At 45.7% G+C, this 11,717-nt stretch overlaps 1 protein-coding gene across 1 annotated transcript in view; it reads left to right on the forward strand.

Moving 5' to 3' along the window:
• LOC121836547 overlaps nucleotides 1–8,908 on the forward strand; it is a 54,480-nt gene extending 45,572 nt beyond the window's left edge. Inside the window, exon 2 of the mRNA XM_042291474.1 lies at nucleotides 8,330–8,908. Within this exon, the coding sequence (XP_042147408.1) occupies nucleotides 8,330–8,908 (579 nt within the window). The remainder of the gene's footprint in view (nucleotides 1–8,329) is intronic.
• The last annotated feature ends 2,809 nt before the right edge of the window (nucleotides 8,909–11,717 follow it).

The raw sequence follows: 11,717 nt of genomic DNA on the forward strand, positions 1-11,717 counted from the left end.
CTCGCCGGGGAAACTAGGCGCGGCAACCCCTGGAGGTGGAGTTGCCGAAGACGACCGATGTAAAGAGCCTCCAAGAACGACGGAGCGCTCCCACTCTCCCGACGCCACGCATCACAACGACGCTCCTGCATCGGTGTCCAACAACCTGAACGTTGTGATCGACAGCCTCGACGAATCGGCACTCGTGGACACCGGAGCAGACTACTCAGTCTTGAGTGGGAGGCTCTCCCGCCGCCTTCGAAAAGTCATGACGCCGTGGGATGGACCACAAATAAGAACCGCCGGAGGACACCTGATTACACCAGTCGGGAGATGCACCGCTCGCGTCGAGATTCACGGCGAAACATGCCCTGTGAAGTTCGTCGTTCTGCAAGACTGCTCGAGGGACGTCATTCTCGGAATGGACTTCCTGTGTGAATACGGCGCCATCATCGACCTTGCGGAGAACAAGCTGACGCTTCGGAAGCCTGTGCCATCGGTGGAAAATCCCAAACCTACGTTAGCTGCAGCGCGAGTCCTCGTCAGCCACGTAAACCTGCCGCCGCTGTCGAGTGTCTTTGTGCCCGTCGGGACCGAAGGAGCCACCTGCGGTGTAGCACTGCTGGAAGGAAGCGTCCAACTTCTCCTCGGACGAGGGATTGGCATTGCAAGAGGCGTAACAGAGCTCCAGGACGGGCGTACCGTAGCCCTTGTCACCAACTTCCGGCAAGAGTCGCAGCACCTTACGAAGGGTACAGCCGTGGGCTACGTCGAGGAAATTCAAGACTCAGCCGCGATCGCCGTGATCTCAGGAGACGCCTCTCCGACGCAGAACAAGACAATCACGTCCTCAGAGCTCGACATCGACCCGTCCCTCCCAGCCCCACAACGACGACAACTTCGTGACCTTCTCGCCGAGTTCAGTGAGTGCTTCTCCGCGTCGTCGAAGGTGCGCCAAACGACGGTTGCGAAACATCGGATAATTACTGATGACGACGCACTCCCTGTGCATCGGCCGCCGTACAGGGTCTCCGTGAAAGAAAGGGAAGCCATCCAGCAGCAGGTACAAGAAATGCTCAACGACGACATTGTCCAGCCCTCAAGCAGTCCGTGGGCTTCACCGGTAGTCCTGGTGAAAAAGAAAGACGGGACTCTTCGGTTCTGCGTGGACTATCGCCGACTGAACGCCGTAACAAAAAAGGACGTCTACCCGCTGCCACGGATCGACGACACCCTGGACCGGCTGCGCCACGCCCGATACTTTTCGTCGATGGACTTAAAGAGCGGGTACTGGCAGATTGAGGTCGACGAACGAGATCGTGAGAAGACAGCCTTCGTCACGCCGGATGGACTGTATGAGTTTAAAGTAATGCCGTTCGGGCTGTGCACAGCGCCGGCAACCTTCCAGCGCGTTATGGACACCGTCCTTGCCGGCTTGAAATGGCAAAGCTGTCTCGTCTACCTCGACGATGTTGTGGTGTTCGCAAGCGAATTTGACGAGCATCTGAGACGACTGCGAGCCGTGCTACAGGCCTTCAAGGCTGCTGGGCTGACCCTCAAGCCTTCCAAGTGTCGGTTCGCCTATGGTGAGCTGAAATTCTTGGGCCACGTCGTGAGTGCGCAGGGTGTAAGCCCTGATCCCGCAAAAACGTCCGCTGTCGCCGAGTTCCCGAAGCCATCAGACAAGAAGACCGTTCGAAGATTTCTTGGGCTGTGCGCCTATTACAGACGTTTCGTTCGTGACTTTGCACAAATTTCTGCACCGCTGACGCATCTGACGAAAGACGACGTGCAGTTCCAGTGGGGAGAGGAGCAAGAGCAAGCGTTCGGCGAACTCAAGCGAAGGCTCCAGTCGCCCCCTATCCTCGGACATTTTGACCAGTCGGCGGAGACTGAAATCCACACGGACGCCAGCAATACCGGTCTCGGTGCGGTACTCGTTCAGCGACAAGAAGGGGCAGAGAGAGTAATCGCTTACGCAAGCCGGGCGCTGTCTAAGGCAGAACAAAATTATTCAACGACCGACAAAGAATGTCTTGCTGTTGTCTGGGCGATAACCAAGTTCCGCCCGTACTTGTATGGGATCCCGTTTCGCGTGGTCACAGACCACCACGCCCTCTGCTGGCTCGCAAACCTCAAGGATCCGTCCGGACGCCTCGCCCGCTGGAGCCTTCGACTGCAGGAATTCGACGTAACCGTTGTGCATAAGTCCGGCCGCAAGCATAATGACGCTGACTGTTTGTCTAGGGCTCCAGTCGAACCTCCAATCTCCGGCGCCGACGACGATGACGACTCCTTTTTTCTAGGCGCAGTTAACGCTACCGACATGAGGGCACTGCAACGCGACGACGCAGAACTTAGCTCCGTGATCGACCACCTCGAAGGTCGAGGAAGCTCTGTCCCACGGGTCTTTTCTCGGGACCTACCGAGCTTTGTCCTACGGGGAGGCGTGCTCTTCAGAAAGAATTTCGGAACCAGCGAAACTCCTTGGCTACTGGTTGTCCCCGCCAACCTCCGAGAAGAAATTTTTCAAGCGTGCCACGACGACCCAACAGCCGGACATCTCGGCTACAGCAGGACCCTTGCCCGGATTCGTGACAAGTACTACTGGCCAAAGCTTCCGAAGACCGTCCATCTCTACACACGATCGTGCCATGAGTGCCAGCGACGCAAGAAACCGCCGTCAAAGCCAGCAGGTCTCCTCCAGCCGATTACCCCGCCAACCAAGCCCTTCCAGCAAATTGGAATGGATTTGCTGGGTCCTTTTCCACCGTCGACGATGGGGAACCGCTGGATAATCGTCGCCACCGATTATCTTACACGATACGCCGAGACGAAAGCCCTGCCATCGGGAACAGCCGTGGAAGTCGCCAAATTTTTCGTCGAGTCCATTCTCCTTCGACACGGCGCACCTGAAGTACTGATTACAGATCGCGGGTCATCCTTCATGGCCCAGCTGACGCAAGAAGTCCTTCGTCTCAGCCACACCAGCCATCGTCGCACCACGGCGTACCACCCGCAGACCAACGGGCTGACGGAGAGACTCAACAAAACCATCGCCGACATGATTTCCATGTACGTCGACGTAGAGCACAAGACATGGGACGAGGTGCTGCCGTACGTCACGTTTGCGTACAACACAGCGGTTCAAGAAACCACGGGAATGACACCGTTCCAACTGGTACACGGCCGAACGGTTACCACGACGCTCGACGCCATGCTGCCTCACGTGCCAACCGGTGATGTCAACGACGACGCTCAACTCATCTCCCAGCGCGCGGAGGAAGCTCGTCAACTGGCAAGAGTCAAGATTCAAGACCAACAGCGAGTCGACGCACGCCGGTATAACCTTCGTCGCCGGGACGTCCACTTTCAACCCGGAGACCGGGTATGGGTCTGGACACCAATACGTCGTCGCGGTCTCAGCGAAAAACTTCTGAAACGCTATTTCGGACCCTACAAGATCATCCGGCGCCTCGGCGATCTGAACTACGAAGTTCTACCCGACGGAACGCGCCCATCTGCAAGACGTCAGCCGCGACCCGAGGTGGTGCACGTCGTCCGGCTGAAGCCGTATTACGAACGATAGAACTTTTTACTCTTGTCGACGAGTGAACTCTGAACTCTGAACTCTGAACTCTGAACTGTGAACTGCGGCTCGCGATTCTGCTGTCGTTTTTTTTTTTTTTTTTTTTTTTTTTTGTTTTGTTTTGTGCTGCATCGGGACGATGCGCTTTTAAAGGGGGGGATAATGCCGCGCGCAGGGTCACGGACTTCTAGAACTTTCTTGTTTATTCTTGCTCCGTACATAACTTCTGTCGTTTATCCCTGCTTATGTTGTTCTAGAAAGTGTGTGTTCATTCTCGCCCCGAGCGCGCTACGCTCGAACCTTCTCCGCCGAATCTTCGAGATAGTGACTCACTCTAGATAAGACGCCGCTCGCTACATTGTCGAGTCAGTCTCGCCTCAGCGTTTGATCGTGCTGCTTCGCCGCCTTCGACGCCCGCGACGCTCTGTTGTTATCTTTCTTTTGTACCCTTTTATTTTTGGCACAAGTTCGCCACATTAAACGTTTATTTATTCCTGTTTATTTCTTGTTTATTAGTCACCACCCGTGACAATATGTTGACTGTGAGGATTTAGAAAAGACTATTACACATGGTTCCTGCATTACATTGCATTGATTTTGTTTGCTAACACAGGAGCAAGACATCCCGGCAATGTCGTTCGTCGTGTACTCTGGCAATGACGCCGAGGGGGCTGACTTTTTGTACCTCGCTGTCGATAGGCAGCGGTTCCTGTCCGTGAAGAATGCAGAGGATGGCATCGCTGCCATCATGGTGGCTTACTGGCTTTTTAATATAAAGTGCTCGAAAAAGGCAGCAAACACAGTTGCTGTACTAGAACGGTTGTTTTTCGGCCTCAGCAGCACTACTCCGAGGCCAGTTGGGACGAAATTCCTGAACAAGGTCGCAAGAGAGTAAAATCAGTGAGGCCAACAAACAACCGTTCTAGTACCAAAGGGATGCTGAACCGAGATTTGGATAGCACGAAACCAGGCAGGAGCACTAGGTGGGATGCTGCAAACCTTAAAACATAACTCATAGGACGGTATCTTGTATGGGTGGCAGTACTTTTTGGAAAAGATGAGCATGATTGAACAAAGCTTGCGACATCTCTATTCTCCTCTTCCCTTCTTTTTCGAAAATATGGCCATCCAGTTGAGATACTTCTGCATGAGTGATGTTTTGGGGTTTGTAGCATCCCACTGTGTGCTTCTGATGCCTTGTTTTGTGAAGCCAAATTTCAGTACAGCACCCATTCAACTTTTAAGGGGGGACACTACCCAGAAAAAACAATTTCTGCAAAACCAAGTTGATATTGAAAAATGTCATATTCAAATCCACCAACATCTAGAGAGTATTCCCAGAACTTTTCACTAGTTTACACTGCATAGTTAATTCTTTAGAAATTGTTTTCTGTCAACCGATGCTAAAGAAAAGGTACGGGTTGGAGCACTTAGAACGCATTTTTCTCTAATCCACTTTTTAGCATAAATTTCCCTTTAGGAAAACTATCGTTTTGTTATTACATAACTTGGATTCATTTTTATAAGTTTTTCTGGGGTGAAATTTTAAGGGGAAGATAGCTATGAGCTTGAATTTTTTATTTTTGTCATTTTTCATGCTCAAGAACTAGCATTTTGGACAAAAAAATGGAGATCTAAAAAAAAAAACAGCATTTGTGTTTAGTGGCATTTTTGTCGTGAAAGATGGTATAATATAGAAAAATAGCTCCATAGCTATCTGCTTTGAACTGTTCTAAAGCAATATAACACATGAAAACGACAAATTTATAAGTAATTTCAAAACGATAGTTTTCCTACGCAGACACGCCCACTTCCATCTTTGAACGTTAGCAATTCTTATTGTACTTTAACGAGGTTAACAAAATTTGGCACAAACGTTCTCAACATCAATAGAAACAAGTCCTGTAAATGTCATTTAATACAGAGAAGTGGTTAAAAAATTCACTTTTTTGGGTAGTGTCCACCCTTAACTTTCTAACTCTAAACTAAAATAAATGTACCATACTTACCAGACTATAGTGCACAAACTATACATGTCTAAATGTTGATATTTTACACCGTATGGTCTATCTACAGGTGTGGAATCTACAACTTTTGTTTCAAGATTGTTCATTATTACGAAACTGGTTAGGCCAGATTGCCATGTTTTGGATATTTTATGCTGAGATAAAGTAATCGAGACAGTCTCTTACCGTCAGTCTGTTTCCTAGGCTTTCGATACCTCGCATCTGACATGGTGTTTGCTTGGAAGCCCGCACGCAACCAACTTGGGTCAAGCTTAATCTTGAGGAGCTCTGCGATTGGCTGACGAGCGGATCACGGAAAGCCCTCCGACATTCATCCGCAGATATCCCTTTTGTGGAGTTCTCCAGCCTGAAGTTTTCCCTGAGGACTATACACCGAGTGCGGACTGTTTAAGAAAACGCTTTTTCTTTTTAGCCGAAATTTACCCTTGCACATTATACACAGGATTGTGGACTCTAGTCTGGAAAATATGGTAGCTTTTAATTATAATGCAATTAAAATGCAAAGGTGCAAGCGAGCTGGACAAGAATGACGAATGTAATCCCTGGAGAAGGGGATTACTTGTTTTAATGTTTCAAGCCCTAAACTGAAAGAAGTGTAGCTTGATTTTTATGCAACTTTAGGGTCTTAAATGAAAGTCGCATGTGCTATGGAACAAAAAGTATACGCTCGAACCGGAAGGCATCTAAATTGTTCTTTTGTTCTAGTCATTTTATCAAGAAACATTCTCATGTACTGAGGTAATCTGTATTGATTTTTTTTGCTAGCATCTTAAGCCTACGGTGTGATATTTAAAAAAAATATATAATTGGTTATTTGTATGGAGGACATACCTGGTTATTTTGTTGTGCTCACATAATAGTTCAATAAATGATTATTCATTTAGTTGGCTTTTATTGACTCAAACCCCCCAATGTTTTGTCGATTTTTACTAGCATCTAGGCCTATATAGGCTGTGATATTTGATAGAATGCCACAAGTATTGTATTTTGATATGTGTGTGGAGGACATCCCTCATTATTTTTTTTGTGGTCACATAATAGCTCAATAAATAGTTATTTAGTTTTCCTTTCAGTTTTTTTTTCTCATTTTATAACAACTTTTATTTACTTGCAGCTCAGTCACATGCTGTGTGTATGCAGCTGATGCCACTCGCCATGCCTTGGGCGAAAGTGTAAAGGCACTACGGCATACCAAGTATGACGGCTCGTAACCACTTCATATGCAAGGCAAATGACCGACGAGCCAGAGCAGGATGCAAGGACCAAGTATCGGGATTGAACAAGCTAAGCTCCTCGTTGTTTATGTTTGTACCATACACTTTCTCACATTGCATAGTTTGCATAAGCAAGTGCTCATTATGCATGTGACGCATATCACACTTCAGTGTTGGTAGTTTGACAATTGGACACTTAATGACACATTGAGAGTGGTGGCAGACTTCTTCTTTAAAATGATGTTTGAGAATGTCTCCCACTGATCTATTCTAGTATATGAGTATTAAGACCATCGAGCAATTAATAGATTCAGAAGCTTTAGGCATGGAACAAATTCTCTGATATTTTTTTTTATTTTCCTTCCAAATTTTGTGGGAAGTAAAACTTAAATCACGCAAGATTTTTCTGTAACATCTGTTTGCACACAAGTTAAGCTTGACATTGAAATATTACCTTTTCTGCCATGCACATCTTGCCTTCATTATCGGACGATGCATCTGTGCACAGCTGCTTCAAGTAGCATGTGTGCCGATGCATTGCACACATATCAAATTATGAATCCAGTTTCTGGAACGAGGTCCTATGCTGGTACTTTACTTTTGCATCTCCTTATTTCTTAACTTAATTGGTCTGCATACTTCGTGGTTTTCTGGTTGCCATACCTGGTATACTGAATCCGCTTTGACAAGTGCTGAGATACCGGTGTGATTCATTCTCATCGGAACAGATTCTTGTAAAATAAAACTTTTGTTTTATGCAAATTATCTTTTTACAGTTGAGTTATAGTTGTCCTGGCAGACACTTTATACAGGCAAGATGGCAGCTAAAAGTGGCCTTATTGTTTAAAAGCCATGAATTAGTTTTTTAGTTACTGGTTTGATGGCACCCGAACATATTGTGAAAATGGAGGCAGTCACCTTCTTAGACCAGCTTATTTTTCGTGAAATGAGCACTAACCTAAGAAAAAACGATTGAGAAAGATTTGTGCACACAAAACGGGTTGTGGGATACAATACTTTCTGGACCGCTACAATACCGCTGCCTTTGGTGAAATGATATTTTCTCCTTTTTTTCGGTCTGTGTGCTCATTTCAAGATTTATTAAAAATTGACTGGTTTAGGAGGTGATTGTCTTCAATTCGCAACAACTGTCGAACCAGCAATTGAAAAAGTTAATCAGCTAATTTTAGATAATAGTCCACTTTTGGTGCCAGCCTGCCTGTACAAAGTTCGGCTTGGCTAAGTGCTCACTGTAACGAGATCATCTGTGCAAATAAGACAAGTTTTGTTTTACAAGAGCCTATTTCGATTAGAATGGATCATCCTCGAGCACGCATTAAAATCAGCATCAGCACCCTTGGATTGGGGTGCATTGCACCGTGCACCCTATGCTACTCCACACCCCTATAGGGTGCTTTGGCACAGGGGTGCTCGTTTGCACCCTCAAAGGGTGCTCGTCCTGGGAAAAGTGCTTTACACCCCTAAGGGGTGTAAAAAAGTTTAATGTGTGCTTTATGGAGACGTGGAACGCCGTGGATGTTGACATTGCGGGCTACGCTACGGTCGCGCGTACGCAGGGGTTTGGTCGACCTGCGGGCGGTGTGGAAATCTGCGTCAAGCGTTCCGACAAACGTTCCGTCAACGCGCTGGACCTACAACTGCGCCCCACTGCTGACCAACGTAGCAACGGCGAGCATTGTGCCACTAGCGTCTACGGCGTTAACGTCATGACCATGTACCTCGGACCCAACCTCTCACGCACAGCCGTGGAGCAGTACATCGACGAGGCCATGGGTGACTACCAAAACCAATACGCAGACACACATCCTTTCATGCACATTGGTGACTTTAATGTCAACGTCATGAAGAGCCATCGCATAGTTGTGTACATGTCATCACACCACTCGCTGCAACACGTATCATACGACGACCGCAAACAACAGCGAACTACCATTCACGGCACATGCATTGATCACGTCTTCACCAATTTCAAGATCCACCCACTGCACCAAGATCCCCTCAATGTTCACTTCAGCGACCACAAAGCCATCCTCATCAAAGCAAAGTGCACACCTCAAGTATTAGACGCTGCTCAATAAGGACCTTCGTTAACCGTTGCACCTTCGTCTACGCAATTAAAAGAATTACACCATCTTCCCGAGGGGAACCATGGGGTGATGCGCAGCATCGCGGAGTTTCCAACGACGTTCACGTGATGTGTGGTAACCAACGCAAGTTAACAACGTAATAACACGCAAATTAACAACGTTACTAATAACGTTACTAACACCGTTAATAACACCGTTAATAACGATCCGCGATGCTCCGCATCACCCCATGGTTCCCCTCGGGAAGATGGTGTAATTTTTTGTTCAAGACTTATCGATATCTCTGATGCCAAGAAGCAACGATTCCCACATGCACAGAAGGCAGCGAAATCAGTCACTTAATGTATCTGTAGACTTTTAGTTTCTCCACTTTGTCGCACCGAGCTTAATGCAAAGATTGTAAGCCTTCGGGAATATGGAAAAGCGATTTGACGATTTTATCTTAGGTGGCTACGGCAGATTCGCTTTGGCTAGGCACACATTGCTTTGGTTTGGCAATTAATAAAGGTTTGTTATATTTTCTCCTTCAAAATAAAGCGCGTCCGCCAAGGCGGGCTTGGCACCGCTGCATAAACAGCATTGGCGAATGGGTCTTTCATAATGCCGGAGACTGTGCATCTCGTGCTAATGTCCCCTTAGTTTCCTGGCCCGGCTCGCGAACTGTGCACCACACATGTGAGGAGCGTAATCCTGTGCGAGCACCTACTGAGGCCCATTCTTCTTTTTTGTGCTTCCTGACTATATCGATTTCTTTCTCCGGTAAGTCGAAAAGCTGAACGCTTCTGGTCATTGTTTTAACTTTTTTTAACGAAGTCCTTTGACGTCCGCCTCAAGGAGCCGTCCTGCGAACGAAAATTGTGTACTGTGGCGAAGTGCTTCAAGCCTTACAACCTGTGTATAACACAAACAGGTCTGGCTACCATGAAGAGCTCGTTCCGTTTTCTCCGCCCTTTGTGCCCTGGCTTTAAACATCGGATAATGGAACATCCGCTGCACCGCTAAATATAAGACTAAGGAATGTCAGTTGCAATCTTTAAAAATTAATAAAATATAATGTAGCCAAGCACCAGTGTTCTCAATCGAAATGAATTTACCCGCTGCATTTGAACACAAAAATAAGCAGTATAGTTTTTGCAGCGCAGCCGACCTGCGGAAACTGCGTTTGGCCGTTCAGAGAACCTGGAAGCGAATTCGGTCACTTCTTGAGAAGATACAACAAGAAAGTTCATATGATCGGCAGCAATAATAAAAAAAAAAAAAATTGAACGAAATAATAAATGGCCTTTTTCGATAAAGTGGGTTCAAAATATCAATTCATTTCATTTTTGACGATATTTCAAATTTTATATAAAAAATTCAGTGAAAATAAAATAGGCTAAACTTATGCCCGCAGAGTATTTGGTAAGCGACAAATATAATAACTCATGAGTTACAAGGCTCTGAAGTTGTCACCGCATTGTCACGTGACAGCGATTTCGATCACTTCTAAAGAAGATACAACAAAAAAAGGGGGAAGTCGCATCAAGCCAATTGAAATTTCATATGATCGACAGCAATAATAAAAAAATTGAACGAAATAAAAAAATGACCTTTTTCGATCAAGTGGGTTCGAAATTTAGTTAGTTCATTTTCGACGATATTTCAAATTTGATATAAAAAATTCAGTGAAATAAAATAAAATACACTTATGCCCTTTGATAGCTCATGTATAGGGCTACACCCGCATAGTATTTAATAAGTGACAAATATAATAACTCATGGGTTACAAGGCTCTGAAGATGTCACTGGATTGTCAAATAGACGATGTTTGGCATTTTTTACGTCAGTAAACAAAAATACAAAAGTATTTTCCTTTATACTAAAAAAAGAGTCCAAATAACATACAAAATCACCAAAGATTACTGTAAGTTTTGTATGCTTCCCGTATTCGTTCCTGCGTACAGAAGTGGGTAGAAAAATCACGAAGTAAAAAAGAGATTTTCACCCTGCTCCACTCAATAATATTTTGTGAAGCGAAATATGTTTTAAAAAATGTTTAAAAGCGACTTTGTTCTTTTCGGAAATGAGGCAATTACATATATTTAAACAAAAAAAATCGAAAGACGCACCCCGAGAAGCGCGTTCGATTTCAAATGAAACCACCCGAAAATAGAAATTAAAGTAACATCCGACGTAACTTCACCCCAATGTTTCAAGTTACATCCGGCGAGAACTCGAAATGAAAATGAGAGTAACGTCCGATGGGAATAAAAGCTAAAGTGACGTCCTGTTTAGCTTACGCAACCTTAATGAATGTTAAACATGATGAAAAACAGCCTCAGATAAACAAGTACGAAGAACGGGTGAGGTCTTTACCCGTTCTTCGTCCCTGTTTCTCTGAGGCCATTTTTCATCATGCCTAACTGTTACCAACTGGCCCAAATCACCACCCTAGTCCAGTTTATTGAATGTTATGTTTTACGGCCGATACATGACGTACACACAAAAAATATCGTGAATTACCACTACGTTACGTCCGGTGCAGCATTCGTCAATTTGTTAAAATCGCGACTTCATCTGTAGCTTCAGGCACAGATGCCTGTCACATTATTTTTTTCTTTCTCGTTTTTTTTTTATTGTTTAAGACAATTATTTTTCCTTTAAGACGATTTCTTGTGACGCTTTCTCAGCACTCGCGGATGTTGGAACTAATTATTAAGAGAAATAGAATGGCCATGTGATAAGCAGGGTTCCTTGCGCTGCCGACGCGAGTCCAGTAATGAGCTAACACTCATTTCACTTATCAGTGCAAGGAATGTCT

This window comes from Ixodes scapularis, unplaced genomic scaffold (assembly GCF_016920785.2).
Source record: "Ixodes scapularis isolate PalLabHiFi unplaced genomic scaffold, ASM1692078v2 PGA_scaffold2__306_contigs__length_199485367, whole genome shotgun sequence".
Taxonomy (NCBI): domain Eukaryota; kingdom Metazoa; phylum Arthropoda; class Arachnida; order Ixodida; family Ixodidae; genus Ixodes; species Ixodes scapularis.